This window comes from Armigeres subalbatus, chromosome 1 (genome assembly GCF_024139115.2).
Source record: "Armigeres subalbatus isolate Guangzhou_Male chromosome 1, GZ_Asu_2, whole genome shotgun sequence".
NCBI lineage: Eukaryota > Metazoa > Arthropoda > Insecta > Diptera > Culicidae > Armigeres > Armigeres subalbatus.
This window is the reverse complement of record NC_085139.1, coordinates 315,211,238-315,235,606: the sequence shown is the minus strand read 5'-3', so window position 1 is coordinate 315,235,606 and position 24,369 is coordinate 315,211,238. Positions and strand designations below refer to the sequence as shown.

Below are 24,369 nucleotides of genomic sequence, written 5' to 3'. Positions count from 1 at the left end.
CGGCGACAACTTTTCAAATTTTGTACTCATACGATAATAAACACAGAATTTTCATTCAATCATTATTCTTTACTAATATCAGCTAATTGTCAACAGTCAACAGGGTGAGTTTGATCTTTCCCGATTTTTCGAAAAATTGGTTTTTCCCATCCCTGGCTGGGAGTTTCCCAAGCGAAATACGGCCAAATTAAATCTCGAAAATATAAATAATCTCTTATTATATACTATCATATAATTAGTCAACATCTAAGAGCTTAGAACGTGAGATCATCGAACCTTGAAATAACTTGCATTTCATAGGAATATCTCAAAATGTTTCACAACTTTCGATACCCCGATTTTAACATTTTATTTCGGGAATACAAAATATATATATATATATATATATATATATATATATATCCAGTATTTTGCGCACGATAATGGCGGCCAAGTGATTGCCTAGTGACATTCAGAAGGTAGAAAATATTTACGTTTTATAATCAATGTAGGGTACGATTTTATGAAAAAATATTGGCACTCATCAGCTCTGCTTTGAACCAACAAACGTCAAAAAAAAAGTTATTTGTTTAATCTTTTCTTTCGCTGCAATTTAATCCTAATTTCAAATATTCATCTTTAATTTTTGGCTGAAGAATATGAAAATCACAACACACCACTTTGCAATGTTAAACCTGCTAGACGCAATCACATCTAATCTACTTTGTATGAATCGTTGGAATTCGTGTTTCTGAAAAGAAGTTTGATTGTGATTCGTACTTCTGATTTAAGATACGAAGAGTTTTATATGAGCTCACTATAAAAAACCTAAAAATAAACTAATTGTGTCTGTAGATATGGTTGGACAAACTTTTTCTGTGTAGTCCAGAATCCAATTCGCATGTTTTGTTGTTAATGCTCTCTCTATCAAAAATATTTTTTTCATTGTAGTTTTTATATGTATGTTTATTATTCTATAGTGACATAATTATATGTGTAGTAAATTAACCAAAGCACATTACCATTTTTTTTGTATAAGGCCAAGGCTAAAATATATTGAACAGTAACAGTTGCTCGCCATGGCACGATGTATTACACAAACTCATTACTATTACAAAAACTCAGCTTGGCAGATAGTCAAACGGACCGGACATTATAATCTTTTGGCAAGCTTGACTAATATTGATATGAATTCGAAAAGTTGCTTTCAACGGACTTGTTAAACGCAGACACAGGTGAACTTATGGGCTTTGACATACTACTGTACTATCAGAGCATATGGCAATTATTTTTGGGCGGACGAGTTTTCTTAGTTGTAAGTATACATACAGCTTTTCAATTGTTCTCTGCCAACTCAATAATGAGTTTTGGAAAAGAATCTGCAATCATTGAATCCGTACAAGCCCGTTCAAATGAAATAAAACCCGATCAATTGAAATCAAATTTAATGTCCGTCAAACTCATCCTGACGTCCTGGAGTCCGGAGTCCGCGACCATCCATCTAATCCGTCTGAGTATTCGCCAGGTCGTCCTAAAAGCGAATCAATCACCTTATGTGTATTCCCAGGAAATCTTCGCGGCTGAAATCAGAAGTTATGGTTATACATAAATATTTGTAACGAAAAGAAAAATCAATAGAGCATATTTTGACGTTCCAGAACAAGCTGATGAGTGCCAATATTTTTCTAGAATTCAACGCCTACATTGATTAAAATATGTAAATATTTTCTACCTCTTGAATGTCAAAAGGCACTCACTTGGCCGCCATTACCGAGCGCAAAATACTGGATATATATATATATGTATATATATATATATATATATATATATATATATATATATATATATATATATATATATATATATATATATATATATATATATATATATATATATATATATAAATATATATATATATATATATATATATATATATATATATATATATATATATATATATTTATATATTGGGAAATAACTAGGGTTATGTACTGAAACTTTACCAAATATCGCTATTGATATTGTTTTCATTCTATTATTTCGTGTTAATTTTAGAAGACGTAATACTCAAATCTCAATCCGATTTGTTCATATAGAATTACAGCTTGAATCAGACGGAAACCAGTTATTTTGATAAATGTTCATTCTATACAACAAAACGAACAAATTAAACCCGTAACTCAAAGATGAGCATTATTCAGATTTTAGATGGCAGAGTTTCTATACAATGTCAAATCTCCTCACTATCAAGTTATGTAGGGAGTATGAACTGAACATTCGATGCCGATAATAACATAATATCCTCACGGCTGGATACCTGCGAATTTAAATCGGATTCAAACCGATAATCTTCTGCAGGTTATTTCCCTTAGTGATACAATCGCACGTAATCCAGCGAAGACGCAACCGTCAGCGTCGCCATCATCTTCACACATAATGGAGATGGCGGAAACAAGCGTGTCGTCAGGGACCTGTCCCGCCCAACTAGGTCCTTCGCACCTACGTCGTGGTCGACGACGACGACGACGACTGTTCAACAACGGCACGTCCTGTCATGAACAAGAAGATGTGTATTTATGTGCTCCGTTGTTAGTTGGTCCAGCCACGGACAATGCTCTTCTGGCACACGCTGCACACACCAACAATGTAGAACTTGCATCCTATGGACGCGCTGGGGAATTCGACTGCAGCAGCTGAGAAAACGGATAACAAGCTTACTGCTTCTGCTGCTGCTTGTAACCTATATGGAGCGGACCGCCTCTGCCCGGCATTCATACGTGTGCGAGAATCTGCAGATATCCGCTCCAGGAGGAGTAACTTTCGTTGCACCGGATGACGCATCCAGAGACACCAACACACAACGGGATTCAATAATGTCATCCCGAATGACAGGGCGATGATGACATACATACTGCACGACAGTCGCATTATAGCCTCAGTTATAGTTTGCAATTGATTTGGAGAACGGGTAGTTGCGGCGAACGGCGAAGGCGCAGGAAAAAGGGACTTGTTTTGTTTTAACGAGTAGATAATGGAATTACATGCGAGATCGATGAGCACCATCAGGGAGGTTCGAAATGGCGATGTTGGGCGAAGGACTAGCACAATGTCAGTTTTAAGGTTTTAATCTAAATTGGAGAACGTCCTGAATTCCGTTCAAGTGTTTTAGATGTATGAATGATGCAGAGAAAGTTAAAGACCACCCTCACAAGTACCCTTCGTCTCCATCGAAGTAGAACAGGTCGTGAGCGTGGTTGCTGGTGGTAATCGGAGCCACGCTTACTGCGATCGAACGACAATTAGATTGATGTTAAACGTTTTTGTAATAAAATCCCATGGGGAGAAAGTCCCTCGTGTAATAGCACGCGTATTATTGTGGTAATGAATGACAATCGTAGCAATCGGCAATGCGCATAAAACGTTGCTATGAGATGAACGAGGACGATGATGGAAAAGTACTAACGATTTGGTGTTGTAGAGCGGTTTTGTTCATTCCCGTAAGTAGATAGACGTTACCGTAACATGCAAAATTAATACTAGAAGCAACAATTTTGACAGTACTGTGGTTGCTTTTTGGTTAACAATTTCGCTTAGCAGCTATAATCGAAAAAAAAAAATTCAAGATGAAAAATATCATCACTAGGTATTGTAAAGCAAAAAAACTAGAGATTACCCTAGAAAAAAGAACTGACGAATTATCATTATCATTGAATGATTTCACAAAAAAAAATCAAAGTTCCATCGAAAGAAATATCCTGGAAAGTTTAGAAGATTTTGGAATTTAGAGAAATTTGGTAGATTTTTCCCGAATATTCTTGCATATATATCCGGTAATATCCTAAAAAATCAGGGGAAATTAACCAACGGATTCCAACCATGACCTTTCATCTTATTTACACTCGATTTTTTTTTGCATGGACACATTGCGATGAAAAATTTATAGAAAAATATGAGTCACTGTTTGATATTGCATTCTGATGTTTGCCTTTCTTGTGTTCGATTTCTATTATTTGTACCAAACAATGGACCAGCAACTCCCTTCTGGCTCTCAATATTTTACACTGGAATTCGACAGAATCCGACAGTCATTGAAAAGTATTTGTTTTATTCTTTTTTTCTTTTTAGCTAGAGGTAAACTAGGTGAGGACTGAAAACCTCTTCAACATCTTTACCATAGCTTTATCAATTCGTACTAGAAATATCCTGTCAAGTGTTTTTCAAAACGCACCTCACACATTCCAACGATGAAGAATCCGCTGCGAAGTCTGTCATCTCCCCGAATTCCGTTCACTCTTTCCACACAATTGCCCAAACCATCCCAAGTTATTTCGCAATTTATTTACCGCCTAATTCCCTTTTGCCCCACTTGAAAGGGGCCATTATTCACCGTGCTGGCGGGCGCTGAGGCACACAGTTCCCGATAAGCGGCATTCCTGTGTTCGACGTTCGGCTAGCGCCGTCTTCGTCCTTCCGGGGACCGGCTCGTTTCAAAATGGAGCAATAAAACTGGCCTTTCCCCCTCACTGTTCGCCTCTCAGGTGGATGATCACACATAGTGCGGAATGTGTTCACCGTTTAGGCTTGACCCTCACCGGAGTGTGGGCCTATGTGTACGAAGTGGGGCAATGTTTTTTCGCAATAAATTTCCACAAATTACGTGTTGATCAACTCGCGTGTGTTGGCATAACTTCTTCGTTCGACAATGTGGTCGCTCGGAGAGAAAATAAGACGTTTTGTGGATGGTGTTGCCATATTTGCATTGCTAAACAAGTTTGCGGAACAGAACATTTCGGCGGTACTTTCTTGGCTTCGGGTTACGATACTGGTGATATTTTTAATCACAGTGAGGTATATCCATTGTCAATTACACTCATGCTGGCACTAAAGCATATTCCGGTATTTTAAGGAAAAGCTAAAACCAAGATCAGAACGATGACCGATAGTATAAGGTTCCTTAATTACAGATTCACAGGATCACTACATATGAAGGGAAGCCATCGAAATATTGGCCAGTGAATATTTTCGTCATAATGAATGTCTTCCACACTGTGTTCACAGCGACTAAATAAAACATGGATTCCAATTCACCAAAGAATGGCAGAAAACTTAAAACATAGGAACTTAGAAATTGTTCTATATTCAGTTTCTTTATATTTACATAAAATGCATAACTATGGATTACCGCTTACTGAGTACTATTGGCCATACAGTTACAAACGAATTTGCTTTTCTTCAGAGTCACACATCTTTGCTGCATGTTGACCACGCTGTTTTCCTGACGTCTATGCTCGCTGATAGACGTTTATGCATTGTCTAATAATCATACCGGTAACTGACGTGACGGTCCCGCAACAATCTTCCGCCCGGGTAGTACCGAACTGACCAGATATCCAAAGATTCAGGGGTGCTAACTTCACCGCAGCTCGCCAGTCCGTTCAACGTTCGTGTGTGGCCCAATTCCGCCGATCCGTTGGTGTGATCACTAGTGTGCTGTCTTATCGAACATGCAACTCCGTTCGTTTCCCGACGAGGAAGAGGAAAAGTCATCATCGCATTCCCTTCTTCTCCACTAAAAAAGTGAAAAAAAAACATTGATTTGAGATTTTCATAAACAAATATTTACATCTAATTTTTTTAAACTACATGCAAGTCTAATTTTACAATCCAGTATCCAATATCCGTACTCAATTCCCATTTTCAAATACATCCTAATTCAAATTTGAATCGTTGCGTTCTGCTGGACCACCGCATTAACGTTCCTTTGACGCGAACAATCCGCCCCTCTTGTACACAACCTTTACCATCGAAAGCTGCAACAATCCGATTCTCTTCAAGAGCACCTTTGACAACACAAGCAGAAAACCGATGAGAAAACAAATCTCGCTTAATTTTTCAAAAGGACATAAGTAACATTTTTTTCATGAATTAATTTGAATAGAGCAATCAACAGAACAGCATGAAAGTTTTTGATTGCAGCACTCAAATTAATTCATGAAAAAAATGTTACTTAGGTCCTTTTGAAAAGTTAAGCGAGAAATCATTTATTCCGAAAACAAATCATGTTAACTCGAAACAGATAAAAATAACTTACCGGTGATGGATCGACTGTATGTTTAATTCTATTTATTGAACGACTACTCAGTCTTACAATTTTCACGACGAGTTTATTATTTACCCGACGTTCCTTTTCCCGTATCGAAACGTCGGGTAAATAATAAACTCGTTGTGAAAATTGTAAGACTGAGTAGCCGTTCAATAAATAGGATAAAATAACAAATCATTCAATCTGGTACCTTCGACATTACAAGTGCAAACCGAGGAGAAAACAAATCATTTGCTTCGGCGCTCTTTCAGAGCGTCTTCGACGTCACAAGCCAAAACTGATGGGCGAATCATTCAATCCATCGCTCTACCACAGCAGCTTCGAGATCACATATCGAAACCGATGAGAAAAAAAAATCATTTATGCTGGCGTTATTCCAGAGAGCCACTTTTCCAAGGTCTCCACCAAATCTTCATCTTCATCACAAACCAAAACCGATGAGCAAATCATTCAAGCCGACGCCCTTCAGAGCGTTCTCGACATCACATGTCGAAACCGATGGAAACATCATTCAATCCGACGATCTTGAAGAGCTTCTTCGACACTACAAGTCGAAACCGATGAGCAAATCATTCATTCCGACGGTCTTCGAGAGCGTCTAAGGGCCGATTTTTTCATCTCCGCTTAGTGCTTAAACCCGGTTCGAGCGTATGGGTAAGCACCGCTTAAGAGTTAAGCGGAGGTAAAGAAATTGGCCCTAAGACATCACAAGTCGAAACCGATGACCAAATCATTCAATCCGACGCTCTTCAAAGGGAAGATCCATAAAGTACGTCACGCAAAAATCGGCGATTTTCGACCCACCCTCCCCCCTTCGTCACACTTTTTGTAATAAACCTCTAAACTTTTTGTATGGATCGTCACGCTGCTCTGAACCCCCCGTCCCCCTAGAGGCGTGACGTACTTTGTGGACGGCCCCAAAGCGTTTTCGACATTAGTAGTCGAATCCGATGAGAACACAAATCATTCAATCCGACACTTTTCCAGAGCGTTTTCAACATCCCAAGTCGAAACCGATGAGCACATCATCAAATACGACGCCCATCAGAGCGTTTTCGACATCACGTGTCGAAAACGATAGAAAAATCATTCAATCCGACGCTCTTACAGAGCGTCTTCGACACTACAAGTCTAAGCCGATGAGAAAATCATTTATTCCGACGATTTCATAGAGCGTATTCGACATCACAAGTCGAAACCGATGAGAAAATCATTCAATCCGACGCTTTTCCAGAGCATGTTTGACATTACTAGTCGGAAGCGATGACCAAATCATTTAATCCAACGATCTTCCAGAGCGTCTGCGACATTACTAGTCGAAAACGAATCATTTATTCCGGCGCTTTTCCCTCACGCTCGACATAACAAGTCGAAACCGAAGAAAAAATGTCCCAATCACGCCCACAGGATACATACAAAACAATAATTTCCAATCAGGAACAACCTGGCAGGATCACCAAATGTGTGGCTCAATTCCGCCGAACGAGCTATCCGTTGGTGTGATCACTAGTGTGCTGTCTTATCAAACGTGCAACTCCGTTCGTTGCCCGACAAGGAAAGAGGCAAAGTCATGGCCTGCTATTCAGTAGCCAATGTTGGCAACTGAACCGTTATACGGATGATATTTGCATATCTGTCATCAATGCACGCTGGAAGTAGATTACCCATTTTCTAATATATCTCACCCTCACAATCCGAACCAAACTTATCTGTCTGCCGCTTAGTCTACCGTCTTGGTCACGTCCATAAACCGACCTCTGAGCCAACCGCTTCTCCTATTCGACGGCTAACATAAGGTTTACAAGTTCTTAAGGCTGGACCAACTCCAACCACATACTGTGACTTGCTATAGTCGAAAAAAAAACCCACCAAGAACTGCGAAGGGCACCAACTGCCCCTTCAACTTCCGCCGGTCGTTTCCATCAAAGTTATAAGATGCACTCCGCTCTTAATATAAATCAGAACATGACTGGGCGCCTTTTGCTCTACGGAAACCAGTTTGCTTCAGTTGATGAGGATGATCTGCAATTGATGCCATAGCTGTCATAAGGAATCGCACCAAGCGATATCATGATCTGCATCCGGCACCGAACGTGATTGTATTCCCAATTGGTTACTGCGTTGGTGAACGCCGCCGTGCAGTCTTCATGAAACCCCCGAACCCATTTCATCAGCAAATTACTTACTCCTACCCAGTCAACACAAAATCGTATATGATGCAACATAAGATGCTAAAGTGGAGGCGATATACATACATATTGTATGTACATATATGGCCTCCACTTTAGCATCTTATGAGACATCATATACGATCTTGCGTTGACTGGGTAATATTTTGGTCCCGTAGTCGCTGTAGAAGGATTTCAGGATTCCTTGTTGGACGACGAAACGCCTTATATCCATGGTATTGTTAGTAGGTGGTCAGACAGTCCACTGCTAGAACACTATCAACTTTGTTTCTTGTTCGATTCCATGAACCTTGCTCCGATCATTGCAGTTCTACCCGCGGTATGGATAGAGGTTTCAACGGAGTTAAATCATTTACAAATCAATTAGCTTTCACGTTGTTCATAGCCGAAGAGTTCACTCCCTTGAATAAACAACGCGTTACTGAAATGAAACCTCGGATAAGTGCTGCAGGTACTAACTCTACCCGTGCCCAATCTACCGAAGTTTTCCTGCTGCGCCGTTAAGTGTGCGGTTGTTTGACGTAGACATAATCGTTTCATTTCGCTCCTTCAGATGAACTACTGCCGCGATGTTTCTCCATTTTCTTGCCAAGTGCCTTGTCACTGATCTTCTGCCTCCCCATCCAAATCACCTCGTTGTCGCTCTAGACCAACACGAGCTCGCTCTAGTTGTTGCAGTTGATCCAACTGACTTAGGCACACGGATGCTGCGCCAGTTCAAGTGGATCCAGATCGTATCGAAACTAGGTGTGTCGTAATACTTCACATTTGCGGCTTGACCAGATGTTTTCAACAAAAATGAATGTCGGTCGGCCTGTTGATCAAACGTTATCATGCTGTAAATCCTTCCTTCGCAACACTTTAGTCGTTTCGCGTATTCTCCTGAGACGATGATATTTTTTCATACATCACGATTGATGCACGATTGAAAAATGCCGTGACTAAGCAGTATTTGTCCAATCGTTTGATACGAACCCGTTTTTTCGGTAGGTTACCATAATTCAGCTGGTCGGACAGCTCGTGATATATAGCGCTAGTTATCAGTAATTAAACTATTGCAAATAAAATGAAATCAAAGTTGATAGACGAGTTGATCATGAAGCGGATATTTGGTCTGTCTTTGAAAGTTCATGGCCTTTATTTTCCGAGAATTTTTGTCGATTTTCTGAAGAATTTGAATTTTGAATTTCTGCAGAATGACCTTTGAGATACTATGCCGACGATTGAGGCTCGGAAGGAACATTACTGCATGGTGAGACGCCGGAATGCATTGCTACTGAATCGCGTTCAAGAGTTTCTTCCTCTGCGTTTGTGGAACGTCCGTACGAAGAATTGTGTTATTGTGAATCAAAATAAATCACAATTCTGCATCATGGGGTACCCGCATGTTACAGCAACGATTTGAGTACTAAAGTTTTTTCCTCTATGGTGGCGGCACGCATAAGAAGATTTGTGTTATTGTGGATCAAAATGATAACATTACTGCAAGGTGGGACACCCGTATGCATTGCTATTAAACGATTCGATACGAATGTTTCACTTTATTTCAACATAAATTTTGGACATACTGCTTCAAAAACGGATGCAAACCATGAAAAAGGAGAAATATGGGGGAAATTTTTTTTCCATCCTTCCAAACCATCATTGAGTTGAGATCTTGAGTATCTACATAGAGAACAAAGCGTTATATGGGGTCACAATCCTAATTTGAAGTTGGAAATGCTACTTGAGTCATAGTTGAACTATTTTTGTTAAATCGCAGTGTTACCAGAACATCAACGGTGCCCCAAACCATTCCCTAGCAGCACACATATTCCACATAGGTTACTGCTACTCATATGTGACCGGATTTAGTCACAATCAGGTTGCTGCAACAATTTTCGTCTGACTTGTGCTGCTCGGGTTCTTGAGTTCAGATATTGTTTGTTAGTTGGAGAAGCATCATGGAACATCATTACATCATTATATAAAAATCACAGTATTCCCAGAACAATTACGGAACTCCAGAATATTCTTGAGTCTGGATCTTAAAGCTCTACAAGAGCAAAAGAGTGATGCGCAGGTTCCCAAATTTGCTTGTTAGTTGGAATAGCTACAATGGACATCAATACACAGGACGTACCTACGCAAAACGTGTTATAATGATCACGTTGCGTTGGCACTCTCATACTTACTTGCTTTATACGTATTATACATATTATAAATCTTATACATATTACAGTATTCTCAAAAAGAACTGCAATTGAGTTTTGAGCATGGGGTGCTATATGATCAATTACGATTTACGATATGTCTACCATTTCTTTAAGTACTTGAAGCACCAATGGATTCCATGACAGTCCGCCAAGATAAATAATCATGCAATAGCAGGCAAAGAAAACCTTTCAATTAATAACTAAGGAAATGCTAATTGATAAGATGAAAAGTAGGCCAAGTTTCAGTGAGAATTTAGAGTCATAGGAGAAGAAGAATAATACTTTATGAATCTTCCCTAGATGTTTTTGCAACATACAAATTTTTGTGGAGGTAAAATCATGTTAGATCATCGTAGATCTTATTGTTGATCGATTAAAATAATAAGATCTGAACTCAAGGACAATTTGGAGTGTCGTAGATGTTCAATGAACTCTGTAATATGTCGATAAAGGTATAACGAAGTCCTGTTGAGCTATTCCAACTCATAAAAATAGGAAGGACATCGTAGGTCTTTTCGTTGATCGATGTGGATATTTAAAAATAAACTCAGTTTGGAGTGTCGTAGATGTTCAACTAATTCTGTAATGTGCCTATAAAAGTGTAATGAAGTCTCGTGGAGTGTTGTGGATTAAAAAACACACAAATAAAGTAAAAAAAAGTCCCGTGGAGCTATTCTAACTCATAAAAATAGTTTGGATATCGTAGATCTTCTTGTTGATCAATTTGAATATTAAGATCTGTTATTAAGCACAGTTGAAGCAACATCCACGATACTCCAAACTGTGCTTAATAACAGATCTTAATATTCCAATTGATCAACAAGAAGATCTACGATATCCAAACTATTTTTTTGCAATTCCTGATCATAATATCTGGTTTATAGTTCGTCTTTGAGTGATAAAACAGCCTACTTTTCCATACCAACGAAATGGGTGCTTTAATGAACATTATGCAACTCAAATGGGTTGCATAATATTCATTATAACACGCATTTGGGTGCTATAATGAAAAACCAACATCAGAACAGAAGTTACATGACTACATTACGCTGAATTAGCTTGGGTAAGTGCTCAAATAGTGTAGTCTATGCACCCTGTAAGAAATTAAATAGTTTAGTGGACATCACATCAAAAATTTCCAAAGGAAAGTACATCTATCGCTTCACGGCTTATCGAACTATGCAATGTGGCACGGTAACATGGAATCTGATTTTTCTCCGCAGCAACATATTTTATTGGCAAGAATAATCATGTGGAGTAAATTAGACTGTACAATTTTGGTACAGATTCATCAAATTAAAGTTCATTTTTCGTCATTGCAAAAAATAGCGTGTGCAACTCGTTGCAAAACTCGATTTTTTCTGCACTCGTAGTATTTATCCAACTCGGCAAGCCTCGTTGGATAAACGTACAACTCGTGCTGAAAAAATCATCTTTTTGCAACTTGTTGCACAAACTACTATTATGAGTTAAAATAGCTCCAAGGTACTTTTTTGCCTATGTCGTACAACAAAGTTGTACCGAAAGGCTATCAAACGAACTTTTTATAGAAGCCTCGTAGACCCATAGTGTTATATACCAATCGACTCAGCTCATCAAGCTAAACAAATGTCTGTCTGTCCGTGTGTATGTATGTGTGTGTGCACACGAGAACCGAAAAACATTAGCCAACTTTTCGTATAGTAATCTTTACCCGATTTCCTCTCAACAAGTTGCATTCGACGGGCGACAAACTCTAGTTGATCACTATTGAATTTCATAACGATCGACCGTTGCACTTAAAAGTTATAAAGAAAATGGTACATCGACCCATATTAGCACCATATAAGGTTGGTGTCGTGGCTAAATGCGAGAAAGGCAGTATCACTACTCGGTGAATTGAGTTTTTTCAACTTTATTTGTGTGTTTTTTAACCCTTATGTGAGTGACGATTTTCCCACCGTAAACGGGTGACGGGGTACCCCGGTACCCAACCGCCTTACAATGGGCATTTATGTGTCTGTGGGTGTTTGTATGTGTGTATGTTGGTGTATATCGCTGTGTCTATGTATGTGCTTGTGTGTGAGTGTGGTTTCAGAGAACTGTGTGAATTCAGAGGCCACCGGGTGGTCCCCTGGAAGTTCCGGAACACCCGTAAAAATTGTCAATTCGTAAATTCCATCGTAAAGCGACGGGATTTTTTTAGAACCATTTTCTGCCGAACCCTGAGTATGGAATCGATGCTTTGACCTACATACGGACCATTGTGTCCACTGGGTGGTCCCCTGGAAGATCCGGAACATCCGTAAAAATGGTCAATTCGTAAATTCCATCGTTCAGCGACGGGACTTTTTTAGAAGGTTTTTTTGCTGAACCCTGAGTATGGAATTGATGCTTTGACATACATACGGACCATTGTGTCCACTGGGTGGTCCCCTGGAAGATCCGGAACGTCCGTGAAAATGGTCAATTCGTAAATTCCATCGTGCAGCGACGGGACTTTTTTAAAAGTTTTTTTTTGCTGAACCCTGAGTATGGAATTGATGCTTCGACCTACATACGGACCATTGTGTCCACTGGGTGGTCCCCTGGAAGATCCGGAACATCCGTAAAAATGGTCAATTCGTAAATTCCATCGTAAAGCGACGGGATTTTTTTAGAACCATTTTCTGCCGAACCCTGAGTATGGAATCGATGCTTTGACCTACATACGGACCATTGTGTCCACTGGGTGGTCCCCTGGAAGATCCGGAACATCCGTAAAAATGGTCAATTCGTAAATTCCATCGTACAGCGACGGGATTTTTTAGAACCATTTTCTGCCGAACCCTGAGTATGGAATTGATGCTTCGACCTACATACGGACCATTGTGTCCACTGGGTGGTCCCCTGGAAGATCCGGAACATTCGTAATTCCATTTTTACGGATGTTTCGCATATTCCAGGTAGCCACCCGGTGGCCTCTAAAACACACACACCTCAAAAAATATGTACATGCACTTGAGCAGCCTTTGTCCCAGTGACATACGCAAAGATTCATATAATCAAATACTCATATAAATATACAGGCCCTCTGTTATATGATTGGGTACCCGGGTACCCCGTCACCCGTTTAAGGGGTATAAATAGTTTTCGACCCCTAATAAGCGCTCTAATCGCAACCTGGACCTCAAACTTTGCCCATCGCTTCGTCTCAACATTCTACGAGATGTCAGAAAATTTCATAGTATTTGAACTTATCTACAAACAGCTATTGAACTTTCAATATCAGAATGGGTACCCGGGTACCTCGTCACTCACATAAAAGTTAATCCACAAAACTCCACGAGACTTCATTACACTTTTATAGGCACATTACAGAATTAGTTGAACATCTAAGACACTCCAAACTGAGTTTATTTTTAAATATCCACATCGATCAACGGAAAGATCTACGATGTCCTTCCTATTTTTATGAGTTGGAATAGCTCGACAGGACTTCGTTATACTTTTGTCGACATACTACAGAATTCGTTGAACATCTACGACACTCGGAAGCCTCCTTTCAAGAGGCTCGGAAGCCTCCTTTCAAGAGACACGGAAGCCTTCTTTCAAGAGGCTCGGAAGCCTCCTTCAAGAGGCTCGGAAGCCTCCTTTCAAGAGGCTCAGCCTCCTTCAAGAGGCTCAGCCTCCTTTCAAGAGGCCTGAAGCCTCCTTTCAAGAGGCTCACAGCCTCCTTTCAAGAGGCCCAGGCCTCCTTTCAAGAGGCCTGGAAGCCTCCTTTCAAGAGGCCTGGAAGCTTCCTTTCAAGAGGCTCAGGCTTCCTTTCAAGAGGCTTGGAAGCCTCCTTTCAAGAGGCTTGGAAGCCTCCTTTCAAGAGGCTTGGAAGCCTCCTTTCAAGAGGCTTGAAGCCTCCTTTCAAGAGGCTTGGAAGCCTCCTTTCAAGAGGCTCAAGCCTCCTTTCAAGAGGCTCAGGCTTCCTTTCAAGAGGCTCGGAAGCCTCCTTTCAAGAGGCTTGGAAGCCTCCTTTCAAGAGGCTTGGAAGCCTTCTTTCAAGAGGCCCGTAAGCGTACTTTCAAGTGGCCCGGACACCTCCTTTCAAGAGGCTCAGAAGCGTCCTTTCAAGTGGCTCAGGCTTCCTTTCAAGAGGCTCAGAAGCCTCCTTTCAAGAGGCTTGGAAGCCTTCTTTCAAGAGGCTCAGAAGCCTCCTTTCAAGAGGCCTGGAAGCGTCCTTTCAAGTGGCTGGAAGCCTCCTTTCAAGAGTCTCAGTATCGTCCTTTCAAGTGGCTCAGAGGCCTCCTTTCAATAGGCTCAGAAGCCTCCTTTCAAGAGGCTCTCAAGCCTCCTTTCAAGAGGCCTGGAAGCCTCCTTTCAAGAGGCTCAGAAGCCTCCTTTCAAGAGGCTCAGAAGCCTCCTTTCAAGAGGCCTGAAAGCCTCCTTTCAAGAGGTTCGAAGCCTCCTTTCAAGAGGCCTGGAAGCCTCCTTTCAAGAGGCTCAGAAGCCTCCTTTCAAGAGGCCTCAGAAGCCTCCTTTCAAGAGGCTCAAGCCTCCTTTCAAGAGGCCTCAGCCTCCTTTCAAGAGGCTCTGAAGCCTCCTTTCAAGAGGCTCGAAGCCTCCTTTCAAGAGGCTCAGAAGCCTCCTTTCAAGAGGCTCAGAAGCCTCCTTTCAAGAGGCTCGAGCCTCCTTTCAAGAGGCTCGGAAGGCTCTTTTCAAGAGGCTCGGAAGCCTCCTTTCAAGAGGCTTGGAACCCGACTAGAAGAGCATAACAAAAATTGAACACAATTTTAACATATTGTGATATTTATAACTTATTTTGATACAATTTTGTTCTCAGTAGCCATTATCTTTCAAATGTTGTAACAGGATTATATCATAATATGATTTGAAAAATGCTTAACACCGAATTGCCCAATAGTAGGCAATTAAAATAGATGTAGCAAAGTCTCCCAGCCATATAGGTATCACAACGCTGATATAATTTGAGAAGGTTGCCTTATTTGTTATGTTGTTAATTTCATGTTCTCGAAAAATATTTTTGTTAAGACAAAAACAAAACAAAAATTATGATTGTTGATCACAATCTGGAGACCTATCACGACCTGTAAAAATTCCAACTGCACAGAAACAATATATTTTGTATCTGATTCTGTTATAAATTTCTAACAGAATATGTTATTTTTATGATAAAATTGTAACAAAATTTGATAGTTTTTTGTTTCCAGTAGTGCAGTTTTTGATAGAAATTTAGTTATTTTAACAACATCCTGCACCATGTTTCTAACAAATTTTGTTATAAAAATTTAGTATAACATAATAACATAGGTTGATATAATTTTGATATGACCTTCTAGTCGGGAAGCCTCCTTTCAAGAGGCTCGGAAGCCTCCTTTCAAGAGGCTCGGAAGCCTCCTTTCAAGAGGCTCGGAAGCCTCCTTTCAAGAGGCTCGGAAGCCTCCTTTCAAGAGGCTCGGAAGCGTCCTTTCAAGAGGCTCAGAAGCCTCCTTTCAAGAGGCTCGGAAGCCTCCCTTTAAGAGGCCTGGAAGCCTCCTTTCAAGAGGCTCAGAGCCTCCTTTCAAGAGGCTCAGAAGCCTCCTTTCAAGAGGCCTGGAAGCCTCCTTTCAAGAGGCTCAGAGCCTCCTTTCAAGAGGCTCAGAAGCCTCCTTTCAAGAGGCTCAGAAGCCTCCTTTCAAGAGGCTCAGCCCTCCTTTCAAGAGGCTCTGGAAGCCTCCTTTCAAGAGGCCTGGAAGCGTCCTTTCAAGTGGCTCAAGCCTCCTTTCAAGATGCTCAGAAGCCTTCTTTCAAGAGGCTGGGAAGCCTCCTTTCAAGAGGCTCAGGCCTCCTTTCAAGAGGCTCAGGCCTCCTTTCAAGAGGCTCAAGCCTCCTTTCAAGAGGCTCAGAAGCCTCCTTTCAAGAGGCCTGGAAGCCTCCTTTCAAGAGGCTCAGAAGCCTCCTTTCAAGAGGCTCAGAAGCCTCCTTTCAAGAGGCTCAGAAGCCTCCTTTCAAGAGGCTCAGAAGCCTCCTTTCAAGAGGCCTCAAGCCTCCTTCAAGAGGCTCCAGAAGCCTCCTTTCAAGTGACATGGAAGCCTCCTTTCAAGAGGCTCAGAGTTTCCTTTCAAGAGGCCTGAAAGCGTCCTTTCAAGAGGCTCAAGTCTCCTTTCAAGAGGCTCAGATGCCTCCTTTCAAGAGGCTCAGAAGTCTCTTTCAAGATGCTCAGCCTCTTTTCAAGAGGCTTGAAGCCTCCTTTCAAGAGGCTTGAAGCCTCCTTTCAAGAGGCTCGTAAGCCTCCTTACAAGAGGTTCGAAGCCTCCTTTCAAGAGGCCCAGCTGCCTACTTTTAAGAGGATCAGAGCTTCTTTTCAAAGGGTTGAAGCCTTCTTTCAAAAAGCTCGGAAGGCTCTTTTCAAGAGGCTCGGAAGGTTCCTTTCATAAGGCTCGGAAAGCTCCTTTCAAGAGGCTCGGAAGGTTCCTTTCAACTGGTTAGAAAGCATCGCTTCAAGAAGCTCGGAATTCTTCTTTCAAGATGCTTGTAAGCTTTTTTTCAAGAATCTCAGAAGCGTCTTTTCAAGTTGCAAAGGAAACCCTCTTCTAAGTGGCTCGAAAGTCGCCATTCAAGAGGCTCAAAAGCCTTTCTACAAGAGGCTCAACATCCTTTTATCAAGAAACGCAGAAGCCTTTTTTCATGAGAGGGTACCTTAATTAATGCAAAAGTTCGAAGGGGTACCACTCAAGAAAAAGGTTGAGAACCGCTGCTCTAGATCATCCTGGTTCCCATATCCTAACCAGTTCAATATTTTTCCTGGATGGAACAACCAATTTTGAACATTTTTTGCTGAAGAAAACTAGGCTCTATCTCTTAAAACCAATTTTTGACAGCTGAATTACGTCCTGGGTCACATATGACCCTTGGATTCAAAAAATTAGGGTTTCAGAAAACCTATCGATTTTTAATCACATTTCCAATTATCTAACTAGTTTTACCTACCTGCGCCATGAGCATGCCAGACCATCATCATCTGTGGAAGGCGCATCATCTGTGGAAGTCGGGTCTACTACGGGCTTCAGAAGAAACTGCGGTCGAAAAAGATTTGCCACCGCACCAAATGTGTCATGTACAAGACGCTAATACGACCGGTTGTCTTCTACGGACATGAAACATGAACAATGCTTGAGAAGGACTTGCAAGCACTCGGAGTATTCGAGAGAAGGGTGCTTAGGACCATCTTTGGCGGTGTGCAAGAAGACGGTGTGTGGCGGCGAATAATGAACCATGAGCTCACCCAGCTCTACGGTGAACCCAGTATCCAGAAGGTAGTTAAAGGCTAAAGCCAGAGGGGTACGATGGCCAGGGCATGTTGCAAGAATGCCGGACAGCAACCCTGCAAAGATGGTGTTCGCTTCCGATCCGGCAGGTACGAGACGACGTGGAGCGCAGCGAGCGAGATGGGCAGACCAGGTGCAGAACGACTTGGCGAGCGTGGGGCGTAATCGAGCATGGAGAGATGCGGCCTCGAACCGTGTATTGTGGCGTCAAATTGTTGATTCAGTGTTATCTGTTTAGATGTAGACTAAATAAATGAAATGAACTCTTTCGGGCAAACGACCCTTTCGGCCATATGACTTTTTCAGCCTAATGACTCTTTCGGCCAAATGACCCGAAGATTTTCCGAAGAAAAGTGGACGAACGGATTCAGTTGCTTTACTGAGAAAATAAACGACGTGCAACAAAGGCGGTTAAATGGTGATTCCCTAGCGGCATTATGAACGATAGCTGACTTCCCTGGTAAGGCCGGTAGGGCCGAACAGCGGTGCACGTTAGGAGTATAATGCCACACAGGAGGACTATGGGAGCACAGTATGAGTTATATTGCTTATCAGGTGAGATCATTCTAATTTTCCTAATTACTATATGCATCGAGCGACTTTTTTGTGTTGCTCTGGGCGGGTGGCCTGTGGACCATCTGCAGATTGGTAGATCTGCGATTTTGCTCGCGGGCCTACTTATAGACCCATATATTTACTGGTACTCATATAATCATATATTTTTTTGATTTTTCGTATATAAATTCTCATTTTTTTTTAAACCTACACTGTAATAGGAAATATTCCCAAAATGTTTCATTGCCGCGTCGCAGCTTAGTGTTCACTGAGAGGTTTCTAGGCCAAGTTGCCATTTTTTCATACGTGAGGCTGGCAAGGAAGTCGAGAGGGTTTCCAAGCCGAAATATTTCTGGATCGGACCGGGATTTGAGCCCAGCCGCCCTAAGCATGGTTTTGCTTTGTGGCCGTGCGTCTTACCGTTCGGCTAGGGAATGCCCCATTATCACTTACCTCTAATATATTTTTAAATATTTTTATATTCTTGCTCATTTTGATATTCTCATTTTAATATTTATTTAAATGATTGGCCAGGCACGCTTTGCCGTTTATGGCGTTTTGGCGCCTCCTAACTAATCCAATTATTTTTCAGGATGCTTTGTTTGTACTTACTGCGTATGAACTCAGATTGAAATTGACTAAATAGCTACACCTCGTGTTTTTTAATCATATTTTATATAATTATTTACCAATCTTACTTTGCATAGAAGTGATTATATCATAATATGTATTTCAGGGTTGTGACTAAGTGTACACAACTGCATAAATTACTTGTTTGTGAGAAAGTGAAAATTAGTTACTTGTCCAGCCCTGATTCTCCAGCAAGCAGAGCGATCGGCCGGTCGTCGAAATTTAGTTTTGTTTTGTGCATGCTCATGCTGCTAATGACTCTTTCGGCCAAATGACCCATTCGGTCAAATGATCCCTTCAGCCAAATGACTCATTCAGCCAAACGACCCTTTCGGACAAACGACCCTTTCGGCCAAATGACCCTTTCGGCCTAATGCCCTTACTGTCAAATGACCCTTTAGGCTCAATGACCCATTCGGCCAAACGGGAAAGGGTCGTTTGGCCGAAACCCATTTGGCTGAATGCCACTAGGCCGAAAGTTGTTCGGCCGAACATACCATTTGGCTAAACAGATCATTAGGCCGAAAGTCATTTGGCCGAATGGGTCATTTGCTGAAAGGGTCATTTGGCCGAAAGGCTCGTTTTGTCCAGGGTGGGACGACCCTACGTTGTGTGATTTTTTTACGGTGGACTACAGACGGCGAATGTAGAAAGACTGCTTCAGATTTGACTTTGATTACTGATTTGTTTGCCTCCGAGAAGCAGCGTGCCAACTCAGAGGTTTCGTTATGAACACTGTACAAACATTGAGTCTAGAGTCGCCTTCTATAGGCAACTCTTAGAACGGCAAAAAGAATACAATAATTTGGGGACATGTGCAAAACATTCAAATTTTTAAATCTAATTAGATTTGCAGCGTGCCAAACGCTACGTATATACCGCAAGCAGTTGGCGCGAAGCAATAGAACAAAAAGACTACGCAATTGAACGGCAACTGCACGCACGCTTCTCTCCTTTTCCAAACCACGATGATGCGATGTGCGATCGAACACGACTCTTTCGGCCAAATGACCCTTTCGGCCAGATGGATTTCGGCCTAATGGTTTGTTTGATCTAGTGGCATTCGGCCGAATGACTTTCGGCCAAACGACCCTTCCCCGATAAGACGTATTCAGTAAGAAGAAATACGACGGAATGAGAAGACAATGTTAGCCAAAACATAGCTTCCGCTGAAAATTTTTGGGACATATTTTTAAACAATCCATGTTCGGATTGTTAAGAGTCATTTGATACACTTCACAATTGTTAAATAATCCCAGCTCCTAGAACTGGTCAAATTTGAAGGATGTGACAAAAAAATAAAACTTGGCATCCCCGTCTGTAACAGGATAGGTAAAATCGCTTGAACGGGAAAATATTTGCTTTCCCAGCGACAGCAGGCGGCTATTTATCGACTGGCAAAATTCCGGTCTGTGTGGCGCTGAATCGGAGCCGGGAATGGAGTGCCGAAGGCCAGCAGCACACAGCAGCGGTGCCAAGGGTAATCCTTTCGGCAGTCTCACAAAGTGACACACACAAGTGGAAAATAAGTTTTCCCGTGCCAATAAGTGGGTAGCTTTTCCGAGCTGAAGGGAATCCATTTTTCTTCCATCGATTTTGTCGAAAACAAATAACCAACTTTTATCCCCTGCCCTGGCAACTGGCGTCGACCGACCGAACGATGAAGGCGGTCGACCGACGACAGAGTGCTATGTGTGTGCTTCGTTAGGGATCTCGACACAAAACGATCATTTGAAAAGTTTTTACTTCTCTTCTTATGTTGTCAAAAATTCGACTCAAGAGTCACGGAAATTATTTTAGTTTTATTTTTTTCTGGGGCAAGAAAGTTACTCCGAATAGTTGAAAGTTTTCCACTGAATGGGAAAAGCGAAACAAACACCGAACTCTGCCGGCAGCTTGGGGAGGGCACTGCACGGCACACTGCGATTTGGTGACATATTGGATTTTTGTGGCAGCGCTGTACTTCCTTTGATTTGCGTATTTCAAATTTAAATAGGTTTGTTTTTGTTGAGAACCCTTTTGCTTTGTTTATTGACAACAAAATCTGATTTGAATATTTAATTCATTAACCTTTTTAGAATTAACGTGAAATGAATAAAGATTGTGTTCCCTGGCGTAGATTAGGAAGCCGTTGCTGCCACCTTACAACAATGTAGGAATTCTCGAAACTTTTCTTATTCATGAATCGAGTGGGAGGAACTTGATTGCTTCCAACAAAGTGGCAACGGACGTCTCAACTCTGCCTTACGAAACTCAATCGCTCACGTATGCCCGACCCTTGATTGACCTAATTCGATTAAAACTTCTGAACCTTCATTCCACACCCTTATCTGCTATTCTCTCGTACGATGTCTCTCTAATTGGCATTTCGACACATTTCTACTCCCTCCCACACACACACAGCAACGCATACGAGCACAAAAATCGAAGGCACGTGAACGACGCAACCGCGGAGCAACGGAAGATGCACCGAGTGGCGGCCAGCTACAGTCAGCTGGCGATCCGAATTACCGAGGCTCTCACCAACAACGTCGGCCGGATAGAGATAACCTGTCTGGCGACGATCCCAGCCCGCGTCGAACCCGGCGAACAATACGCCGACTACAAGACGTCGCTCATCAAACGTAAGTACCAAAAAAAAGCATACACAATCTTAGTAGCCTCGAAAGAAAAAATCAATCTGACTAAAGTGAAGTCGCCGCCTGCTGCGTGCGTCTTCGATAAGAATCTCCGGTTGCCATAATTTTCACCAGCGCAACAGTGGAAGCATCATCATCATTATTATCGTTATTATGGCCATCGTTTTCGTTCCTTTCTGTTTGGAGTGCCCCTTTTGTCCCAACATCATGGTCATCATCATCATCTTGATACCAGTTAGCGGCCTCTTTTCTAACGATAGAAGACAGAAAAAAAATCCTTGTAAGCGGGACACTGCCGGCATCGGCAGTGGAAAGGCACATTTTTCTAAAGGAAAATATCTTTTATTTCAATCCCACCGTCTTGGCCTCCGCGCCACTTCCTGGACAGGAAACCACCGCGATGGGGAAAGAGCATTGCATCATCATCATCCTTCTATGAAATATTCTTTTCTGGCTCGTTTACTTTCCCCGACCACCACTGGAATGGGCGCGCGCTCGCAGCCTCCGACTGCTTTACAGTTGATCCAACCAGTAGCTCTGGTACACAACAAAAAAAATGCAAAGAAAAATGCTGTAGTTTCCTTTCCGGCGGGGGACGACCGGCCAGCAAAGTGGGCGGCCAGGCCGGTGCCCCTCTTTCTATATGTTTAATAATTTTCTTTCATTCTTTTACGCTTCACCAAAAGTGGTTTTCCCCTCGCAAAAGGATTGCCGACGCCGCACAGTGATTTTCTTGTTGCATGAGTCGTTTCGCTAGTTGTTTTTGTTAGCTCAGGAAGTGAGCGCGGGAACAAAAAAAAACAAAAGAGGTTGAAACTTTTAAGAAATGAAATAATACCGCAGCAGCAGACGGGGTGCAAAAGTTGTCGAGAGAATGCAGTCCGAAATGCTAGAAATTGGAGAAGTTGTGGCTGTCGTGGAAATTTCAATGGGAACATTTTTGTTTTAATATTTTATCCGGTTGGAGCATGTTGACAAACGCAATTCTGAATAATTGTTTATTGGAGTCTACCATATTCTTCTTCAATGGTCTTTCTTCGGAAAGATTCTCATGGAAATTCGGAATTTTTTTCTTGGAAAATCATGAAAATTGGAAAAAATTACCTTGGTGAATCGATAGAGTCTCCTTTTAAAAACCGAAATCACTTTCAATAGAAATTCTTTCGAGTCTCCTAGAAAAATAATCGTGGAGGAGTTTTTTTCAATGATTATTAGTAAGAGTTTTTTTTCTATTTGAAGACCGTGTTTACCAATGCGTCTCCACAAAAACCACAAGAAATATTATCAGTTAGTCGGTAGACATCGTTGTATCTGGATTCACTCTGATAAGCGATGTGACCGTGTCAAATTTTTTTCGGCCGCATCAAGCAGAATGAACTTTATACCTGCGCAACTAGCAGAAACACGATCAAACGCGCACCAATACGCTAAGAGAAGAATGAATTCTGTCATCAAAAGAAAAAGTAGAATCATGAAAAAAAAATCACAGCAAGCTATGGGATGCAGCTCTCAAAATAATTTTCAAAATTTTAAAATGATATTTATTTACAAATAATTTATAGCATGAGGTTAGAAATTTGATTATCTTCATTATACATATATTAATATGATTGTTAATGACAATGAAGTTTTTTCTTGAAATGATTCCGGAGATGGTAGTACTTTTAATGTTTATTGAATTTCCAATCCCGCCTAATAAATCATTTTCAAAAAATCTCTGTTTGTAATTTTTTTAAATTATTTTTAATTCCATTGGCTAGACCTTGCCGTGTTAAATTTCAGTGATTCTACTTTTCCTCTGATGACGATGACAGCGTTCATCCACTTCTCCTCGCGTATTACTTTTTACTTTTTTCCGACCGCGAAGCACAAGTATGAAGTGTTTAAGAACCGAAACGACGCGCAACACTAACACACGATTCTCCAAACAATAACTAATTACCTTCCGTTTCCCTCGACGAGAAAACGAATGGAAGGTTGTATCCGAGATACGATCACCAAACTGACTTAGGATTACGTAAAGTGTAAGATATTAAATTTTGAAATTCTGAATATGTTTTCTGACGCCGTTAGACCCCATGCATGAGAAATGCGGCAGACACCATCCATGCGAATCAATTTTTGAAACGTCTCTCCGATGAGCGGCAGCTTTCTGCCGTCATCAAGCAATTAAGATTTTCACTTTGAATAAAATTTGTATCGGTTAAACTTCTCTTGTGTTAAATGAAGATTATCAAAATAACCTTTCCAATCACAAACCGAAACAAACAAACAATAGAATCTTAAAAAAAAAGCTTTCCACTGACGACAATAGCTGATTTACTGCTGAAACGCGATAGAAAAAATCCATCCATGCAAATACATTTTCTCAGCGTCTTCCTCCGACGAGCACTTGCACTGCTGCCGATGCCAAGCGATTATGATTTGCACTTTAAAGAAAATGCCTTGATCCTGATTTTGCTTGGGAGCACTGGCATGTAACAAATAGTGTGATTCCTTTCGAGATGTGTGGCATTTTCGCGTGTCCATTTCGTTTATGTGTGTATGAATATCCAAGAATAAGTTTGAATATGTGTTAAGCATCACCTACCGGAAAGGATGCAGCCACATCACACACCAGTTTCGCTATTTACCACCAGTTGAAGCATCACGGAAAACATAGGATTTCCTTCGTATATTCCCCCAAGAAATCCTCCTGATATTCCTTCAAATATTTCTTCGGATATTCTTCCAGGATTTCGTCATAAGATTCGTCCTAAGAATATTCTTCAAAGAATTTCTTCGGATATTCTTCCACGAATT

General features: G+C 41.3%; 1 protein-coding gene across 1 annotated transcript in view; it reads left to right on the top strand.

Annotated features, from left to right (window-relative positions):
• Window positions 1-24,369, top strand: part of LOC134217963 (uncharacterized) — a 575,616-nt gene that overhangs the window by 398,951 nt on the left and 152,296 nt on the right. Inside the window, exon 8 of the mRNA XM_062696816.1 lies at window positions 21,332-21,552. Within this exon, the coding sequence (XP_062552800.1) occupies window positions 21,332-21,552 (221 nt within the window). The remainder of the gene's footprint in view (window positions 1-21,331; window positions 21,553-24,369) is intronic.